This window comes from Orbicella faveolata, unplaced genomic scaffold (assembly GCF_042242905.1).
Source record: "Orbicella faveolata isolate gen_17 unplaced genomic scaffold, um_ofav_v1 contig_47, whole genome shotgun sequence".
In the NCBI taxonomy this organism is placed as follows: Eukaryota; Metazoa; Cnidaria; class Anthozoa; order Scleractinia; family Merulinidae; genus Orbicella; species Orbicella faveolata.
Genome location: NW_028301577.1, coordinates 21,030,548 through 21,050,645, shown reverse-complemented (window position 1 = coordinate 21,050,645; position 20,098 = coordinate 21,030,548). Strand labels below are relative to the sequence as shown.

The 20,098-nt window shown below is 39.8% G+C and overlaps 2 protein-coding genes and 1 pseudogene across 3 annotated transcripts; all 3 read right to left on the bottom strand.

The window, feature by feature from the left end:
• Nucleotides 1–88: 88 nt before the first annotated feature.
• On the bottom strand, nt 89–8,451 carry LOC149097558 (uncharacterized; annotated as a pseudogene). The gene is made up of 8 exons (XR_016204054.1): nt 8,205–8,451; nt 7,195–8,078; nt 4,793–5,082; nt 3,772–4,248; nt 3,467–3,691; nt 3,022–3,253; nt 2,508–2,560; nt 89–2,073 (listed from the first exon to the last, which is right to left on the bottom strand). The product of XR_016204054.1 is annotated as an uncharacterized LOC149097558 (transcript).
• A 1,126-nt stretch (nt 8,452–9,577) lies between these two features.
• Nucleotides 9,578–11,543, bottom strand: LOC149097557 (uncharacterized). Its single transcript, XM_089279033.1, has one exon. It carries the CDS (start codon nt 10,817–10,819, stop codon nt 10,208–10,210), a length of 612 nt encoding a protein of 203 aa, XP_089135159.1. The 5' UTR covers nt 10,820–11,543; the 3' UTR covers nt 9,578–10,207.
• A 4,111-nt stretch (nt 11,544–15,654) lies between these two features.
• On the bottom strand, nt 15,655–20,039 carry LOC110067685 (uncharacterized). The gene has a single exon (XM_089279017.1). The coding sequence runs from the start codon at nt 19,706–19,708 to the stop codon at nt 16,904–16,906; it is 2,805 nt and encodes a 934-aa protein (XP_089135143.1). The 5' UTR covers nt 19,709–20,039; the 3' UTR covers nt 15,655–16,903.
• Nucleotides 20,040–20,098: the final 59 nt, after the last annotated feature.

Below are 20,098 nucleotides of genomic sequence, written 5' to 3'. Positions count from 1 at the left end.
ATACTTGGGGCAGCATCAGCTTGCCTTATAAAATATGACAAGTCTCATTTTTACAGCAAAAATATGATAGCAAAAGAGTAACCAGAAGTGACAGCTGAAAAGGTTGGTCTTTTTATTGAGAACTACACTCAGCTAGTCAGGTACATTGGTACTCAAACTCAGTAAGTGTAAGGGCTACAGAAAAATTAACCAAAAAAATATATCTGTTAAATTATTGTTATTTTGTTGCTAGGGCTAAATTTGCATGCATTTGCATGAATTCAATGATCGACCCATCAAGCGACTGTATGTCTTTAACAGCACAAAAATATAATTATTTAGTTCTCAGGTATGATTCAAGCTTTATAAGTTACATGAACACCATTTTAAATATGCAATAAATAAAGGATCAAGAAAATTGTTCAATACACTACAAGTTGGATCATACGTGCGAATAACATGGCCACCTGAAATATCAGTTTCTGTAATCTTAAGAGCTGATCTATATTTAGTGAATAACAGTTATAGTTTGGCAATGAAGACTATTGCAAGTGGTTTCAAACATCTGTATGGTGTAATTAAAAGCTCTAAGTACTTGTAGGGCATATTTCTCGCTGATACATACATTTTTGAAGGAGTACTCAAATAATGGAAAGGTGGACTTATATTATCATAAGGAGAGCTGGAGGGGGGGCCTCCAAATCATATATCAGTTATGTTTTTACTGCCCCCTAATAGTTGAAAGGCAGACTCTTAAATGATTTTTTTAAATGCTGTTTGGTAATCAATTTTCACCACATTAAGGAACCATGATAATAATTTAGAAATGTGCTGAATGACTTTACAAGACTATTAATAATAATTATTATATTTACAGTGTGACATTTTCTTATTCCTATGTAAAATGGTGACTGATGACCAATGGCAAAGTACAGCCAGCTTAAAAACGAGACAGCATTTCGTTAAAAAGTTGAACTTCCAGGCTGAAAAGAGTTTTTATGATAATAATTATTATCTACAACTTAAACTTCTGCCACGCAACAGTTTTTAGCTGACTAAGCTATACTAAATGTACTTTTTTCTTCTAAAATGACAAGGCACATTTTGACATGTACTACATTTATCCGTTCTACTCCACCCAAGTAATTTGGGCATACTGTATTGAGGTGCTGTAAAACTTCTGGGATGTCTTGGCTAGCCACAATATCAACTCATTTTCTTTGGACGGTAGGGAATGGGAGAGAATACACCCATACTGTAAATGCCTGTGGCTATCGAAAATTGCACATGCCCCATTTTCCCAAACTAAAACTACTACAGTCCTCCCACCAGATACAAAGATACCAACTGATTTCCTTTTCATGTTTTCCCGTTCCCTGACATTTGAAATGACATCCTGGAAGTTATTACCATTAATAAAAAATCTTTGGGATCCTCATAGGAAAGGAGATGTAGATCATCTCCAACAGAACTAAATGCATCTTCTACATCAAGCCCACCAACTCCTGCAGCAGAAAAGCACTCATCAAAGATTTTATTGCCTTCAGAAATACTTGATACCACATGGCCAAACCAACCCTCTTCAAGAACTTTCTTTGGTTCACCAATCAACCCAGAGGAGAATTTGAAACCCATTACAAGGGCTATTAGGGTGCATGCAGAGCTACCTTGCCTACCCTGAAAAGTGCTTTGAGAAATTTGGTATGGAAAGATAAATTCTTTAACACCCTGATAACCATAAGGAACAAAATGTGCCATGATTTCAATGTAAGGCTGTTGATGATCAGTGCTCAATGTGGACACACTTGTGGGGCCAGATATATGGACCTCTTGGTCCCGGTAACCCTTCTGATCATGGCTTGTGGCTCTAGCAGTGAGCTTCAGCTCCTGTCTCAACTGAATCCTTCCAAGAGATGACCCATAATTCCCTGCACTTAGAGAACCATGGGCATGGAACTTGAGTGTGCCAAAAAGGGATTCAAGGCGACTAATCGAGAGCTGCAATGGAGAAAGTGTGTATCCAGGAAAATTCTCAAAAAAGTATGATGAGAACTGTTTAAATCCAAAGACCACGACTCTTTGAAGGTCAAATGTCTAGAAGGAAAGAAATTAAAAAGGCAAGCTAAATAAGAAATACCATTAAGGGCTTACTAAACAACTGATCCCAGCTCACATTCACATATATATTGTTAAATAATAATTATAATAACAATACTTCTATTGTACAACTTTTATTGATACATGATAAATGTTTTGCAGCAAAGCTGATGTGGTTGTGTCTTTTACAATTGACTGCTTTTTTAATCATCTTTAGCCAGAAACATCCTGTAAGAAGGCATTACATATTAGTCATAGTCCCAGCAGCTACATACAATAATTAAATATAATATATACTATTGCCCCATTAAAGGGAACACTTGTCTTCCCTCCAAGGACCAGGAGCGATGTAATGTGATCTTTAAAATGTACATTCAAGAACAAGTAAACAAGAAATGTTAATAAATAAATTAATCTTTACTCTGCAATACCTGCCATGCTAAAAACTTTGCTGCACGTGCTCGTTTGGAGTTGTCCACATATTCTGCAAAGAATTAAAAGGACAACTGAGACATAGTCCAGTTTGCCACCCCAAAAAGTTAGGGATGAGGGATCAGAAAGAGGGATGTACTGTAAATATCATTAATTACAGTATTTTGGTGTTGTGTTTATTATGACCTGGTTTACTGGTTAACTAGCATACAGTTATTGATATTCCCATGAAAGTGTAGCTTTCAAGTGGCCAAGTAAAAACGGAGATCTAATAAAAAAATGCGAATGTGATTGACGCTTATTGATCCAAATGTTGAATGTTAAACAGTTGAATCACATCATCATCAACCAGGCTGGCCTTCATTTTTAACTATAAGGACAGCCAGGTGAAGTGACCCAATTGTTTGACTTTTAATCTTTTTATTTGTTTCTTTATATGATGCCTGTATTAATAGTACCTTTACTGGGCAAACAACTTATGTTGACTGAATAAAGTTTTTGATGTATACATACCTGTGTTGTTGTGCTCATCTGCCCATTCTTCAAAATATCTCCATCCCTGTTGTATGTTTTTGAATACAGCCGACTCATTGGATCTTATAAACACATGGCTAAAGATTCCCTTTTCAAAAATGAGGTGGCATGCTTGTAGGTACCTTGCAGTTTCTTTCACAACATCACTTTTTTCTGGGCCTTCACTACTCAAACTTGCATATTCTTCCAAGGCTGCAATCATATAATGTTACTGTAGAAAATGTAAAAGTAAACAAAACCACTTATCACTCTTTTGTTCATAAAATTGGAGGCTTTGTCTAAATTGTAAAACAAATATTTGTAACATTAATTCCTGCCAGTATGTGCGTGTGTGGCATAAATTATCATTCTTCCATCATTTTATTTATTTTCAAGCTAAGGATCTATAAAGTTCTACAAAATTACACTAATTTTCCTCTCTTACCTGCATTATTTTTGCAGGCATAACATTCAGTCTTGTCCAGCAGTCACATTGCACATAGCTATACCTCAGACCAGGAACACACTTACCCAGTCCTTTTGCAGATCTCTCTTGATCCCTGTGGTATTGATCAATTATTGGCTGCCGGCCAAAAGTAGTACCTCCCTTCTCAAAAGCTTTTTTCCCCTTGTTTCTTGAACTGTACAAAGCTGCAATGACATTCTTTAACTGGAAAATATAAGAAACAATAACACCCAAGTGTTACAAATTGCACACACTACCAGGATAATTAAATTAGAAGGCCATACCTGGTGAGCAGGGCATATCATGACAAAGCAGGTTTTGTCTGATCTGGTGCTGAATGGATTGATGAAACTGGCCTTGAACCGGTATTGCTCATCACCACTGTCTTCTACTGGGAGCTGCTCATTTGCATAGCCACATAGCCTCTTGAAAAGCGCTAAGTTACAGGAAGCTCCATCACCAACCAATAGAGCGACATGGACCCAGTACTTTTCAAGGGTACTGATCACCTTAAAGATGATGTCATGTAGGAACTTTCCATCCAGGGGTACTTCACGGAGAAAGTAAGGCCCAGCAAACTCAAACCCAGATGTCAAATCCCACCAGTAGGTCTGAAGAACATAACTTGCTTTTTGACCAGTTCCATTTTCTGAGGCAAACAGGGACTCATAAGCATCATGGAGACATGACCAGTCATTTTCACTCATTGCATAACCAATGGCGACACCATCTGTGCAACGGATCTGGATCTTACTCTGCACCTGTTAATTACAATTTTAAAAGCATTTCATGGTCTGAAATTTCAGTTAAAAATAATTTCAAACTATAGCCAGTTAACTGATTGGTATTTACTTTCCATTTGAGGGATTATGGTGATAAATCAGGATTAAAGGCTTTACCAATCCAAAAACAGTTTTGAATCATTGAATGGATCTGAAAGTAATAATTTAATTTAAACTAACGACAACATAAGTTGAGTAAACGCAATAATAAAAGGGGTCTGGCAAAATTGTATATTGAGCCAGCTATTTGTTAAAATATGTAATTGGAACAACTATGATTAATTTTGTCAAATTTAACTCAGTTAATACTGCTCCAACAAGACAGCAAAAAAAAAAAAAAACACTTAAAATTTAAATAAGGAGCATTAATTCATGCTCAATGAGCCCTGTAGGATTCAAATAACATCATTGATTGCAGCCATGCAGATGTACCAAGCAAAGGAAGATAGTCAAAATTCTTTTTTAAATAAGATACACCAATTTGGCTGTTATGATGTTAACAAAGGGAATACCCTCTATTCACCTTTGTCTCATCAAAAAGGAGCTCTCCAACTCCCAGTGGCTCTGGTCTTCCACTGAGGACTGCAGTAGTTTTAAATTGATTAAACAAAGAGAGTTGCTCGATGATTCTTTCTTCATGGATACCATCCTCTACTGTTCTCTTTGCCATTACCCTCTCCAAGGACCTCCTGCATGGTAGCTGGAGAATATCCAGCTTCTTGAGGTCATCAAACAGGGCCGGGCAGCGCGTATAAATGGCAAGAGCCACTCGCCAAGACGCCTGCGTCCAACGATTAGATCGATGTCCATATCCTGTACTAGAATGTGTATAATAAGGAGAAGCATAAATTAGTGAAAAAGGTATGAGCTATATGTAAAAGAACCACCAAGCTACTGGGTTATTCTTTGCATGCCCATCCAAATATGTGGACAATACAGGATTTCAAATTTTAATGCCGGACAAGTTTGCAACAGACTCCCTTCTGATGTGAAGTTTATATGAAATAATTCATATATGAACTGCGGTTGTAGATGAGAGTGAAGAATGATCATCGCAGTTAATTTTCCAATTTAAGCAATTGGAAAGAAGAAGCCTCGCACCGGTATCGCGGAGGTCACGGGTTCGTATCCCGTTGAAGCCCTGATTTTTTCAGGCTTCTTCTTTCCAATTGCTTAAATTGGAAAATTAACTGCGATGATCATTCTTCACTCTCATCTACAACCACAGTTCATATATGAATTATTTCATATAAACTTCACATCATTTCACTCCTCATGGGAAGATATGAACTCAATTAATTGACCTCGCTCCCAATGTGTGGTTTCATAGCTCAGTTGGTAGAGCATCGCACCGGTATCGCGGAGGTCACGGGTTCGAATCCCGTTGAAGCCCTGATTTTTTCAGGCTTCTTCTTTCCATTATTGCTTAAATTGGAAAATTAACTGCGATGATCATTCTTCACTCTCATCTACAACCGCAGTTCATATATGAATTATTTCATATAAACTTCACATCATTTCACTCCTCATGGGAAGATATGAACTCAATTAATTGACTTCGCTCCCAATGTGTGGCTTCATAGCTCAGTTGGTAGAGCATCGCACCGGTATCGCGGAGGTCACAGGTTTGAATCCCATTGAAGCCCTGATTTTTTCAGGCTTCTTCTTTCCAATTGCTTAAATTGGAAAATTAACTGCGATGATCATTCTTCACTCTCATCTACAACCGCAGTTCATATATGAATTATTTCATATAAACTTCACATCATTTCACCCCTCACAGGAAGATATGAACTCAATTAATTGACCTCGCTCCCAATGTGTGGCTTCATAGCTCAGTTGGTAGAGCATCGCACCGGTATCGCGGAGGTCACGGGTTCGAATCCCGTTGAAGCCCTGATTTTTTCAGGCTTCTTCTTTCCAACTGATTAAATTGGAAAATTAACTGCGATGATCATTCTTCACTCTCAGACTCCCTTCTGATCATAAGATGGATCCAGAAGAAAAAGCCCTCCACATACATACATGCACATTAATTAACAGCATTTCTGATTGCTGTTCTAGAACAGACAGGGATGTTTGTCAGAAATTTTGAATTAAACCCTTGAAGGAGACCAGTGGCCTGGCTCAAGCTATTTTTACCCTCTTGAAAGATACCAAATTATTAAAAAATACGGAATTTATATTTTCTACTTTTATTCCTCTGACATTTTGCCCAACACCCTAAGTGAGACCAGTAGGCAGACATTTACACCCTTAAGCAAGACAACATGCATATGAAGCCCTATGCCCTGGGGGGGGGGGGGGGTACTCCCATAAATTTCGGATAGTTGTGTGCCGCAAAGGGTCTTAAACCCTGACCCTATTTAAGGATAAATCAAACGAAAATTGATACCCTATTTAAGGCCCAAACCTGTAAAATGACATCCTCTGCAAGGGGAGAACAAAAACTCAAAATAGTTTGAACAAGTCAATCTTAGCTGATACAATTTAGGCACCCTATCTAAGGATCACAGTGGGACACTATGCCAACATGGGCGAAAATGATACCCTATTTAAGGATTGAGAACCTCAAAAAATCATACCCTATCCCGCGGCACATACCTATATAGCCCATATAGGGGAGTAACCGCCCGGGCCCTATGCCCCCTAACTTTGTGGGGGGGTTTGAGAGGGGGGGGGGGGGGGGGAGCTGGAACAGTGGATGAATATAAACACACCAGAGGTGTTCATGACAGATATATTTGTGCTGTGGAGTGAACTTGTCACTTACTGCATCCTTAAGTTATTTGCTTACTAATTCTCATGCACAATTACTGATAATTCCTCTTAATTTCCTATCATCTTCGGACCAATTTACAATTTAGCATTTGAGGGTGCTGCCTGACGCATGTAGGTCGAATTACATACCCTACTAAACCTTACCGTTTTTCCTCTGATCTTTCCGGAAATTCGCTTTGTTCGAATCCCACATCTCACGCAAGACATGTCCTGCACCGGGTCGGAAACGATCAGCGTCGGCCGCACATTTTTCAAATTCCTTTCTTTCCATGGGTGTATTCTCAACTCTCTCCATCAATTTGTCCAAGTCAGAGCTATCTGTATCAGACAGTAAAACGGAGAACTTCTTTCTGTATCGTCTGACCTGTTTTGCCATGTTTTTCCTTGATTGCTGCACATTTTTCAATCGCTTACTTTGGCTCTTTGGACTGAGGCAACTGAAGCGAACTTTGGATGACGCAGACTGTCTGCTCCTTACGTTTTCTTGAGTCAGAGACTTCTTTTGGTTAAGACGTTCTGACAGTTTCTGTTCCATTTTGTAACAGCATCGACACTTCCTTCCACTCTCAGATTGGGCATTTTTTATCACTCGCGCGCAATTTCTTGACAAAACTCTGCGCCAAGGAAGGGTCTGTTCTTCTACTTCTGAGGACAGATAATCCTGTTGGCCAGTTATCTTAATGTCCACTCCAGGGCAAGGACAATTCTCGGCGACTTCGTTTATTGCATTTCTCAGTTGTTCCGACTGCGTAATATTCATCGTGCCCCTTCTTACGAGCTCAAAGTGGTACACAAACAAACGATATTCACCATTTGCATCAACAACGAGTCGCACGTCGTCAAAAGGTACGTCGTCAGAGAGTAGCTTCCTGTTTCTTGACGACAACCAGGGATGGCTTTCCACTTTTTCCCACAACCTCGACACGAACCTCTACTCTGGGATCCTGGAGATCTGCTGCGAGGGCTTCAAGAGATCTTAATTCGTTGCTCTTAGCAAGAGTGTGTGCACGAAGGTTAAGTTTACCAACCTGGACATAATTGAAATACATTCGGTGTCAATTAACTTATTTTAGTCCAGAAAGTTCGGAAAAGAGCGTGAAAACCGATGCCGTGTAACTAAAAGTTACAAATCTAAAACCAAGCGACTTGCGCACCTGAAATGATTTCCCACTGTTCGTGTCACTCCAGAGTGTCTCAAACATCGTTTTCACCCTCTTTTGCTGTGTGGCTGAGCTGATTTCTTCCAAATTTGAATCATTTACTCGTTTAACAGAGCTATCGACTTCCATTTCAAGTTATTTACAGCTGTCAAACCCTGCCATTGCTGTACAAATCTCTCAACTCTCACGGCGTCGACAAAATCTGGATCGGATCGGACCGGATCACGGATCGGATCAAGGAAAAAAATTCAAAATTCAAAATTCAAGATTCAAGATCAAAATTTTGTTGCGCAAATTACACTAGAGTGACTACTGTGAGCAGAACGTTTTATTTAATTCAGGTGTGATATTCCTTTATTTTTTTATAATATCAAGCCAACTGGGAGCTGGTCACAGATGAATTTTTTTCAGGCTGTTGGGTTTTGATTGCGATGATCAATCATGTCTTCATATCTTTCTCCGCAGTTCAGATAAATGATATTTCGTATATTCGCTTGCATCAAGGATAAACTGTCATAAAACGAGTCAGAATGGTAATAATAGGACGAACGTATGAATCGAAACACAAAAACTAAAAACACTAAAAAATTAAACACCTGATGATTTCAAACAATTTCCGTTTCTGAGACAAGTCTATACTTTTACAAGATATGAGTTTGGAATACGATATTTCGTACTGGAATAAAACGAAACATACCATTTGTACTTCAAGGAAATATAGCTTTCTTACAAAAAAATATAGGAGTAACATCGATAGTGTGAACGATAACGCAACCCGAGAATAAACAACATTTTAGGAGTTACGTCACGATTTTTAAAGTCATTTTTAGGGTCGTAAAGAGTTGCCTTTATATGGAATAAAACCTTAAAATGATCGTGTTCTAGGATAGAAAGCACTTAAAAGGCAAGACCAAATCAAAACGGAATGAGGATCGTTAAGGATGGCAAAGATTAACGAGGACTGCAAATGACGAACTTGAAAAACTGGGCTAGTTTTTTCAAGATGTGCAAATCGTAACGTAGCTCCTTTAAAGCAAGTCATGTCCTTAAGCTTTCGTACGTAAGCTTTCTCATTAACTGTAACGCTAACTGTAACGCTCACATCTGACACGAAAAAGTAGCCGAGAATTAGCTACTGGTACTAACAACAATTTCAAAAACGAGAATGGGAGGTTCACGCAAGCTTCAAGCCAACTAACGTTCAAATATAACTACATCTGCCTGTTCATTACAATTTAAATTCGTCGTAAATTAGGCGCTTATGTGTCTTTTTAAATGACCTCTTGTCATTCTCTGTAATTAACATGTCATTGCGTCAAATTCGGAATTCTTATTTTTATTTAACATAATTTAGTTTTCACTTTTATTTTTTATTTATTATTATCTTATAACAGATTTGATTTTTTCTTCTTTAAAATGTTTTTTTTTTCAGTGATCCCATCCGTGATCCGATCCGCGATCCGATCCGCGATCCGATCCGTGATCCAATCCGTGATCCGGTCCGGTCCGATCCGGTTTTGGCGACGCCGCCCCAGGAATGCTGACATAGTGTCGCATTCGGTAAACGCGTACAAAAACGGAAGCGTACGGCATTTCTGCTCGCCCAAATACTCACAAATGGTGTTAACGGGAAGCAGCTGGGAATTCTTTCTCATCCCAAAGGCGACCCAAAAGCTCAATCCAGGCCAAGTTAAAGACAACGTGTGGAACTGCGCAATTAGAACAACAAGAACATCTGTGTCAACAGTGCGAACTAAGACACTTTTTCCCCCCTTATCCAAGGCATCTTTAACGTGTACGAGAATCAGCGTGTCTGCTTCTTCGTGGTTACAGCTACGCATTTGGTTCCTGGGGCAACTTGAGATGACGTTTTCACCTAAAACAAAAGATGACACAGTCAATATAACTATTCGTGAAGACTTGATGGACATAAAAAGAAGTTGAACGGTGTCTATATAAAAGACCTGCTCAAAAATTGGTTTGCATCTTACCCGAAGTTATGTAGGCAACTTTTTGTCAACTGGAAAGGAAGCTGTTTCAACTTGCTTAGCTGAGGAGTCGAGCAGTTCCTTCTTGTTAGAGGAATCTTCGAGAATCGCCCGCCAGTTCTTAGGTAACCTGACATGCCCAGCCACCTTTCGTCTCACGCTTTTCCCTCTCTTCTCACGGGCAGCTTCTTTCAGACTTGCCATTTGGTATTCATCCCAAACAATGTCAATTCGTTTGGTACTCTTCACGTGGTTTTCCAGGAAAGGTAAGAACCTGGAATCTGCATGTTCAGAAAACGTTGCGACGAATAAAACTGGAAGCGCATGCACAATAGCTGCTCCATCAAAAACTTTGACGTCGTAAGACACTGGTGGTGGAGGTGGTGGTGTTTCTTTCTTGACATGTGCAATCAAATCAGACTTTTTCCCGAATCGGAGATTGCCAAACTCTGACAAAGAATGTGGATACGGCTGATTTTCATGCTTGAAGAACTCTTCATGATCTACCTCGCGCTGTTGGCTGGCAATATATAAACGACTGAAGAGGTAACGGTCACTTGTTACCGTTGTCAACTTTAAGGACGCTTTGGAGATTTGCTTCGACTGCTGGCCACCATCCATTTTCTAAACGTGACAAGACTTTCCGTTAGTCCTACAGCTCCACTTGATCCGTTCACCCTTGCGTTATTTTGCTCGTGTGCTTGGTCGATTGGGTTGCTTGAAAAAGTGTTCGATGACTTAGAAATGACCCAGCATTTTCTGAGGCTTTCTTGAACGGGGCCTGGTAAGCACTTCATATCTCTTATGTAAATAGGTAGCCACCTCGCGTAATTAGAGTGATCAAAAGCAAAGGACCAAGGAGCAAGGGATTCCAAGGCCTCTACGTACAGAGCGAAGTTGTTTTCACGATGTGCTTTCACGAATGCTAGTTCCATTTGCATGATCATGTCCCAAAACTTGTACGTTAAGCTGGTCTTAATCATTCGATCGTGTCACTTCTGGAACTCTTCTCCGTCGTGTTGACCGTTGAGTTCCTGAAAGGCAACATGCTGCAATTTATACAAAGCTGCTACGGTTATCTGGCGGGCACGTCTGGTTTTTGTCAAATACGCTACATTAAGGAAGGAATCTGATGTGCCACTGGATGCTATCCCTGCCCCAGTTAGTGCTGTAGTCCAGCCAGATGCAGCTAAAAGGTCACCGCACATGGTCCACAGAACCATCTCAATATGTAGGCCCCCCAGAATGACAACGTGAACGTTTTCTCCGTGTGTAGCAGGTAAGTTCCACTGAACTACTGAACAACCTTTGTGATGGCAAAAAGAGGCTGGTCAAAGACAGTGACAGGAATTTCAGGGGCACCCAACGACCGTTTTCTCTCTAATGCTGTTAGATGCTGTTTTAGGCTATCTGGAGTACTTTTAAAGCTCTGTAGGTTAATTTTAGGTTGCACTAAAAAAATTTTATCTGTTCGGATATTCTAGGGGAACTTGAGTATTCTCGAATATATTAGGGCTTTTTTGTCCATTTCCCGAAAACCTTAGGTCTTATCGCCTTTCCGAAAATGATAGCTGACCTTTTTTCGCTACTCAAAACGACATTTTCAACAGTCCGAAAACAACAGACATTAAATTTCTCATATCACGAAAGTTCGAGGTGCCAATTCTCTCAAGAAAATCAGAGGGGATTAAAGGCCTTCCGAACAGATAATTTACCGAAACGATCCGTTGGGTGCCCCTGGAATTTGGCCCGGGTTAAGAAATTCTGTGGCCTCCTTAATCACAAACATCCCATGTTTCATCATGGCTAGTGTGCCAGCCTTCTCGTAAAACAATGACAACAACCCTTCGGTTCTCTGTTACAGATGCGTGATAAGCAGTCCATGAAAGATGAATACCTTTGGTAAGCTCCTCGTTAAGATATTGTTCACAGTGCTTCAACCAGTGAAATTGTTTTTCAATGGCAATAGACAGCTGATCCGTGCTTACGGTTTCCACACCTGCTTGACTTGTGGCTGGCACGTTTACTTCTGATGTTGCGACGGTATGGAAACACCGCTGGCCTTTTATTACCATTTATGGTTTAACCCTTTGAATACCAAGTGCGCACATATGCGTAATTAATGGTCGTGCTCTTTATACCACTTCTGACGTCATCAATATAAATGTCATCAGATATTCTTGATAAGCAGATAGTAGTACTAGGCTAGGCTTTTCCGTACAATGGTCAGGTTTAGATGTCGACGACATTCCGACGTCGCAAATCGAAAAACAACGTTATCAGTTTTGGTGCAAAAACGGTGGTAAAATGGTCCACTACGCCTATGATTGATCAAGGTCCATTTCTAGGCTTCGCCCGTAATTAACATCCAACTTTTCACGGCAGCCGGAAAGAACATGCAACGCAAAAGGTAGCCAGTGTAAAAGGGCCGAGAAAAACAGAAGGGAAAACGGCAACAAACAAAATTGAGAACGGTTAATGGCAAAGAAAAAAAAAAAGTCCAAATTTTGGCTTATGCGCATGCCCGGAATTGAAATATTGCTCAATTTTGTACCTAATCCTCGAAAAATCTCTCCTTTTAGTTAAAAAAAAAAAGCTTTCTTAGCAAAACTTAGGCTTATTTAGCGTCATGGCAGCTAAAAAAAACCTGACTAAACGGTTAAAAACGGTATTTTTTGGCGAAAGTTTGGTATTCAAAGGGTTAAAGAAGAGCCATGCATATTTTGTATTAAGTTACAAATAATTTAAATAAAAGGAATGTAGAGAACATCTTCTCGCTAAAACATTAATATCATACTAACTGAGGTGAAATTCATATCAAATTAAGCTTTATAATGACAACGCATATATGTCGTCTTTTTCGTCTTTTTTAACTACAAAAAGGCATTATATTTTTACATTTGAGTATAGCTTTATTAAATTTTCATTTTTTGTACTTATTTCACCTGTGCCAACACTTAAACCCCACTGTAATCAACAAAATGAATTATTTCATAGCTCATAACGGCACGCGGCTTTTTACACACCAGAATTGAGACTAATTTACAAAAAAAATCCCCTCCCCTCCCCCCTGGGGTATATTTTGGTGGCACCCCTTCTGAAATGATTAGTTATACCCTAAACTACATTTGTGCCAAATGTGGTGCTTTTCCGTGTTTTGTCACGATTTTCGTAATTTTCCGACCTAACAGACCAGAGTAAAGCAATTAATTTGCTACTAAAAGCGAAACGAGTCACTGACATTGTACCATTGCGTTGGAAGAGCTGAAAAAGCGAAAGAAGTCATGAAGAAAGGACTCGAGATGAATAAAAAACTTGGACGGTATTTAAGTCAACTGGCGAACAAATTTGAAATTAGACAATTTCTTAAGTGTTACCCAGGCGCACTTCTCTGAAATCATTTGTTTGTAGAAAGAGTTGACATTCAAAATCGTCAAAATTTAGATGATTGCTGTAACAATAGGAAATGAAAAAGTTTAATAGCAAGAATGTTCTGCTTTCCTCCTTTCTTCGATCTCCATTCAAAACGCTAACAGACAATCAAAAAGACTTCTGTGCGTTTAACTTAATCGCGGCATGTTGAATAATTGATACACAGTCATATGCTGTTGTGAAGTCGCATTCATTCTCTTTTTGTATTTTCGCTCATGCGGCATTTTCTCTAAACTTCGCCTTTAGACCCTCCACGAAAGATTGCGAAAAAACCTTCGTTCGCGTCTAAACTGAGGAGAAATTGCTGTTGAAACAACAGGTTTCAAGAAACTTCAGTAATATTTTTTGTTTCTCAGAAACAAAATTTTATTTTACGTTACTTGTGCCCGCAAACAGAGAAACATTTAAGGAACAAATCTTGCCAAATCTTGCGCCTTAAGTATGTTTTCTTCGTTTACCGGGTTCCTTATGAGCGAATAATTCTGAAACGACTAGGACTGTGTAAAGTTTGCATATATAGTCTGATAACTTTTCGCGTGCAGTGTAGTATCAGCCCCGGAACGTAAACAATGTCCCCGTCTTGGCTATACCGGGCATCATGTCACAAGAGCTGACAGTTGAAGACAATACGAACCTTACACTTGCTTGTGATAGGGCTGGGTGGTGACCCAGAACTGATCGTCAAATGCTACTGCCAATCAACTCGTTGATATGCGACAGAGAGGTTTCCTAGAAAGTCGATTGCGATGGTTGGTTGCTTCTAAGAATTTCCCGTCCAGGCTGTGTTTAATTTTGACGGCGCAAAAAAGAAACGTCTTTGATGCATCGAAGGAAGAACGAATGGCACAAGCTAGACGGCCAAGGATGCTGGTTGATGGAGGGATGCATGCACGTACTGAGGGACTGTTTACGCTGTATTCATCCGACAGTAACCTTAGCATTATGACTCGTGCTAAATAACTCATGCGAGACTTTAAGCCCTGCATTTGAGGCTTGCGAGAAATAATTTCTGACTTCAGGTCAGGCACCAAACGCGTAAAAAATTGACATTCCTCCTCTGCTTTCGCCACCGCGGGAAGTTTGCAATTTTGACCGCGTCGACATTTATTACTGGATGAGACGGCGATGCTTCAGAGGTGAGCTTTGTTTCTGAGTTTCTCCCATCTCAAGCCAATACTCTAGCGAGTTATGGTCAATTTTGCATTGGAGCAAGATTGGTCGCCAGTCATTGGCGGCTTCCGACTCGATCAGGAAGCGAACGAGTGGAACTTGAATTTAAATCACGAGATGGAAGCTACGAGCACGAAGTACTGGAAATCAGAGGTCAACTTTGAAGCCTACACCAAACTACATCTGAGCTATACAGTTGTCTTTCTGAGAGAGAACTTTGCCGAGATAAAGCAAACAATCAAAGCCATCTTAAGTGTAACAATCACCGCTGCTTTGATGACTGGACTCACTAGGAAGAGAGCTGACTGAGGGCAGCAGAGTGTCTCATGAAACTATTGTTCTGTAGACTGCGGTTAGTTGTTATCGATGTGGCTGCCACCATGATTCGATTTGGTCTGCAGTAAGACCCTCTACTACCATTGGCTTCTAAACTTGAGGAACCTTCACGGTAACATGTTTCACGAAATGTTTCTGTAGACGCGATGTTCTCGAGTGTAACAACCGAAATCAATTTGTAAGCACGTATTGACGGAGCGTGACATGACAACATTACCAAACCAAAATGTGAGTTGTGCCAAAGTCTAAATTATCCCAGTTAACTTATCGCAGAATTAAAACTAGTTAGACCAAAATGGAAGTCAAGTCAAATTTGTTCCTTAATTAACCTGACTTGCAACTACGTGATATACCACGGGTTTTTATGTTAAAGGGACTCAAGGTACCCTATGCAATTTCTAAAAGCCTACATGAACTTCTTTCAAACATGAAAACTGTAAAATACAAAATTCTATACCCTTGTATCCCAGGCAAACCAAGTGTACACCACTAATAATAATAATAATAATACAACAACATAGAAAAAATTATTTTACTCCTCACGCTTTTTAGCTCAATTTAGTAACAATTCCGTAAACCTAATTTGCATATAGAACGTTACATTAAAACACTGTGAATAACTAATCAACCTTAAAAAAGACAAAACAGTCTTTCAACTGAAAATTATGACATGAAAAACAAGAGTAGCCTCTACTACCTTCAAACAAGTCAAGGTCCTTTTTGTTAATCTTAAAACCGTTTGAAGGGGGTTAATAATGGTACAGTGGTGTTGATACTTTAGTACATCCTTGGCATGAAGCGATTGGAATTATTGCTCCCCCCTGAATGAGATGCTAGTCCATCACAAGTACCCCCAACTGAAGCATTTTGGCAGTCAGGTTGCTCTGACAGACAAAGGTACAATAGGTACGGTGAGAATGAAGTGTAATCACTTGCCCAAAAACACAACCCAAAAGCTTCAACCAGGCTTGAACCTGGTCGGGCTGATCCTGCTAACACTAACCATTAAACTATTTTGTTATATGCTCTGAAACAGGTTAGGGTGTGGAAAAATAATATCTGATAACCTGATTTTAGTGAATACAGGATTTGAGGCTATACAAAAAAACTACAGTGACTGTCTCAGTCACATTTAATGGTGCACGTTCAAAAACTAAACTTTGATTATGACCCCTTTATACAAAACCGCGCCTTCTTTCCCCTTCTCAATATTGATGACAGGCACAATACACTCTAGTAAGAGTTTCAGGTGTTTAGTCAACATTGAGTAAGGGTTAAAAAAGGGGAAAATTATTGCCACAAATGATTTGATTTTCTACCATGATTATTGACCAGGGCTGTAGCACACTTACTCCCATAATTTAATCTTAGAGCCTAAATTCCTGTAGGGGGATAGAGAGAAAATTTCTTCATAATCGTTCTGATATGCATTACCTTTTCTGTAGAAAATATTACATTAACAAAAAGCATACTGAACTTCTATGAATCATTTGACATTCTCTTATTGCAATCTTTTAGTATTCGTCAGTTCACACATTCAATGTAACTAGCACTTGCTCTATAGAAGTCTCAGATTCTGTTGTGCAAACCGCTTGTCATGTCAAGAGACTGAACGAAAATTCGAAAAGTTTAATTCTATATCCATAATCAACTTAGATTCGCAAGATACTACTTTAGAAGTGAAATACTGTGATTAGCCAAACTCACAAGATCAGGAAGACAATTAAATATGTCATCCTCCAGTTCACACATTGCTCTGTCAGAGTCTCAAATTTTCTTTAGCAAAAACTTGTTGGGTGGTTGATGATCTGGCAGTCCAAGTGCATCACTCATCTTCATTGCCTGTTCTTTCCATGCTTTTGCCTCCACCATATTTCCATTCTGTTTGTACCAATAGGCCATCTGAACCTTCACATAGATCTTCCACCGGTGGTTTTCTCCTAATTCTCGTTCTGCAATTTTCAAAGATGCTTGATATAATTTCATTGCTTCCTCCAGCTCGTCTTGCAATTGATGACAAATTCCTAGGTTGGTGAATGGCAGAATGCACTCTTTGTGGTCTTTAATGCCAAGATTTTCCATCATTTCGAGTGCTTGTCCATACAGTTTAATAGAGTTTTGACAGTCTTCTGGAGATCCCAGTTTTTTGTCACCATGGAAAAGGTGAAAGTCTGCAAGATCTTTCAGAAGCAGGGCAGTCATAACATGTGTACCAAGACCCTTCTGAAAAAGTTTTAATGCTTCATTCAACTTTTTCTCAGCCTCATCACGTTCATCACGACGGTTGTCTTCTCTTCCAGAATAAAGCAAAGTGACACCTTTCTGTACATGATCTTTAGGCAAATAATCTTCACATACTTTCAAACCAATGTCAAATTGTTCTTCTGCTTTAACAAAGTTCTTCTCTTCGGAGAGAAATCGAGCATAATTATTGCGAAAAAAGGCTTCTGATACCTTTTCTCGGCTAAACTCATTTGGATTTTCTGTGTGCAGTTTTATAGCCTCCTCTAGAAAGTGTTTGTATTGATCACGATTTCCAACTTTTCTTTTTTCATGCCCAAGAAGGCACAAAAGCTCCACTATCTTGCTGGTGGGTTGTTCTGGGTTGTTGTCGGACTTAAGTAGGTCAAGCCATGTTTCCAGGAGCTTGACATAAATGCTTGGAAGAAGACACATTTCTAGATACAAGCATTTTTGGGAAAACTCCTCCACTAAGGTCGTCAAGTTTGTCATGAGGTATTGATGATCTTGGCAATTTAATCCTTGCAGGTAAAACTGTAGAAAGTACTCAAAGCTGTGCCTGTCTTCATTAAACGATTCAATTGACTCTTTGCACTTGTCTTTGCCCCAGTACATATTGGCATTGTCCGCAAGGCGGGAAATAAAGTGAGCAAAGGCCACTTTTTCTCCCTTGGAATACTTGGTTTGGTCAATCTTCTTTGCATACGCTTGGATCAACTGATGGACCTGATATCTCTGTGGGGCTGTCATCTCAACGAGTGATCGGTTCTTCAAGGAACGAAGGATCAATTGTGGCTGTTCAGGGCATGACGATGTAATCAAAGCCTTAGCAGCAGTAGAATCAAAGGAGCCAGGAAATGCAGACAGAAGAAGCAGAACCTCTAGTTCACTTTTACCCAAGGAGTCAAAGGAAGTCTTAATTGCTTTTTCAACAGAATTGTCATCACTCAAATCCTCTTTAAGGACATCCATTGGCTTTTCCTCCAAACGTCTTATCAGCTCATCTTCAGTGTAGACGTCTGAAAGCAACGAACCAACGATGCAGAGAGCCAGAGGCACACAACCACATAGCTCAACTAGCTTCTCTGTCTGAGAGAGCTTCACCCGCACACCTTCATCAACTTTAGACGCAACAAGTTTCTTTGCCTCATCGGAGGATAAAGGTGTTACTCTTACTTCTTCCATCTCCAGGCTGGAATGCTTAAATACTTTTCGAGAAGTGACAACAAAAGTAACATTACCTTTGGCTAACATCCTCATGTCTTGCAAAAGGCTTGCAAACCCAGCTCGGTCGCCTGATTCGAGAACATCGTCTGCATTGTCCAGAATGAAGGTAACCCTTTGTTGCTGTTGCTTGCTCCAATTTCGAAGCCAGTGTTGGGGGTTCTCTGGTGGCTGAGAGTGGTTTTTGCTGCACGTAAGGATCATTGAGGTAGCTACTTCATTTACTGTTGCTTTCGTCCTGAGAGAGCAAAACAAAACAACATTCTCTGGGTTGGTGGCCAGCTCGTGCCCCACTTTGTTAGCCACGGTTGTCTTTCCAAACCCTGGTCCCCCAGTTATTATAACAGTGCCTACATGCCTGGTTACAATGGGCTGGATGACCTGCTGTATCTCTTTTGAACGACCGAAGACATTTGCAACTTTATCTGGGAGGCAGTCTGCAAGTTCAGAAGTATTTTGGTCTGCTTGATTCCGCGACATTTCACCTTTCATCTTCACTACGTCTTCCTCTAAACTCTCTAATCGTGGTTCAATTTCAAGTTTCCACTTATTTACTTCCTCCTCTACACGACGATCAGTGTCATGGTCAATCGGTTCAGTCTTCAGGCGGTCTACGTCCTTTTGGTCGAGGCCCAAGGCAACCAGTGCCGAAGAAACGACCATCCATTTGTCTTCAAACTCGACTTTAGTAATGCTTGTAGAAACACTGTGACAAAGCTCATTTCTGTAACATTTGATTCGGACAATGTTCGCCTCAGGACTAACATCGCTGTCTGCAGGTAAATTGTGCCAGCCAGTTGAAGGCGCCGTCAAACTGCAAAATTCCCGTAGTAACAGATGCAGAAGTGTGACATCAAATGATTTCGAGTCTGGTGGATCACCTGAAGGGGGAAATAGGATTTCCCACTGACTTCTGGTTATAATTTTCTTCGTCGAATGCAGTTTTGTAAGCTTTCCTTTGTTGTTGTTGAACACTGCCTGTAATGTTGCAGGAGGATGAATGGAATGCAGAAACTCTCTTAGCACGTATGTCCCTCCATCAATCACTAATCGCAACAGCCTTGAGCCATTTGTTTTTTCCTCCGAAGTATCAAGAATGGGCGGCATCTTTACGAAGCTTTGTGGTCAGAAAAAGCTTAACGAAGGTCTGGTCTGATCGACGAATACGCCGACTACTGCATGCGACATTACAGACAGAAATCTATTATTCCAATGACGACGCACTCTACATTTACATCATTGTTATAATGTAAATACAACAAAATAAACATGCAAGCACTAAAGCAGACCAAAGCAAAAAAATTTGGGGACCTATGCCATACAAGAGAATGACTTGTATGTGCGACTATCAAGTAAGAAGAGTACCAATCGGTCGTCATACTAACTTGGTCTAACTTCCATTTTATCACCGAAAAATTTGCATTGTAACTGAAAACAACAGGGCCAATATGGAAAACGCAATGAACCATATAAATTAGTCATATGTCGATTCTTGAA

Bases quoted from the DNA above. Each gene is read 5' to 3' on its own strand.
- LOC110067685 (XM_089279017.1), bottom strand. From the start codon at position 19,708: ATGCCGCCCATTCTTGATACTTCGGAGGAAAAAACAAATGGCTCAAGG.
- LOC149097557 (XM_089279033.1), bottom strand. From the start codon at position 10,819: ATGGATGGTGGCCAGCAGTCGAAGCAAATCTCCAAAGCGTCCTTAAAG.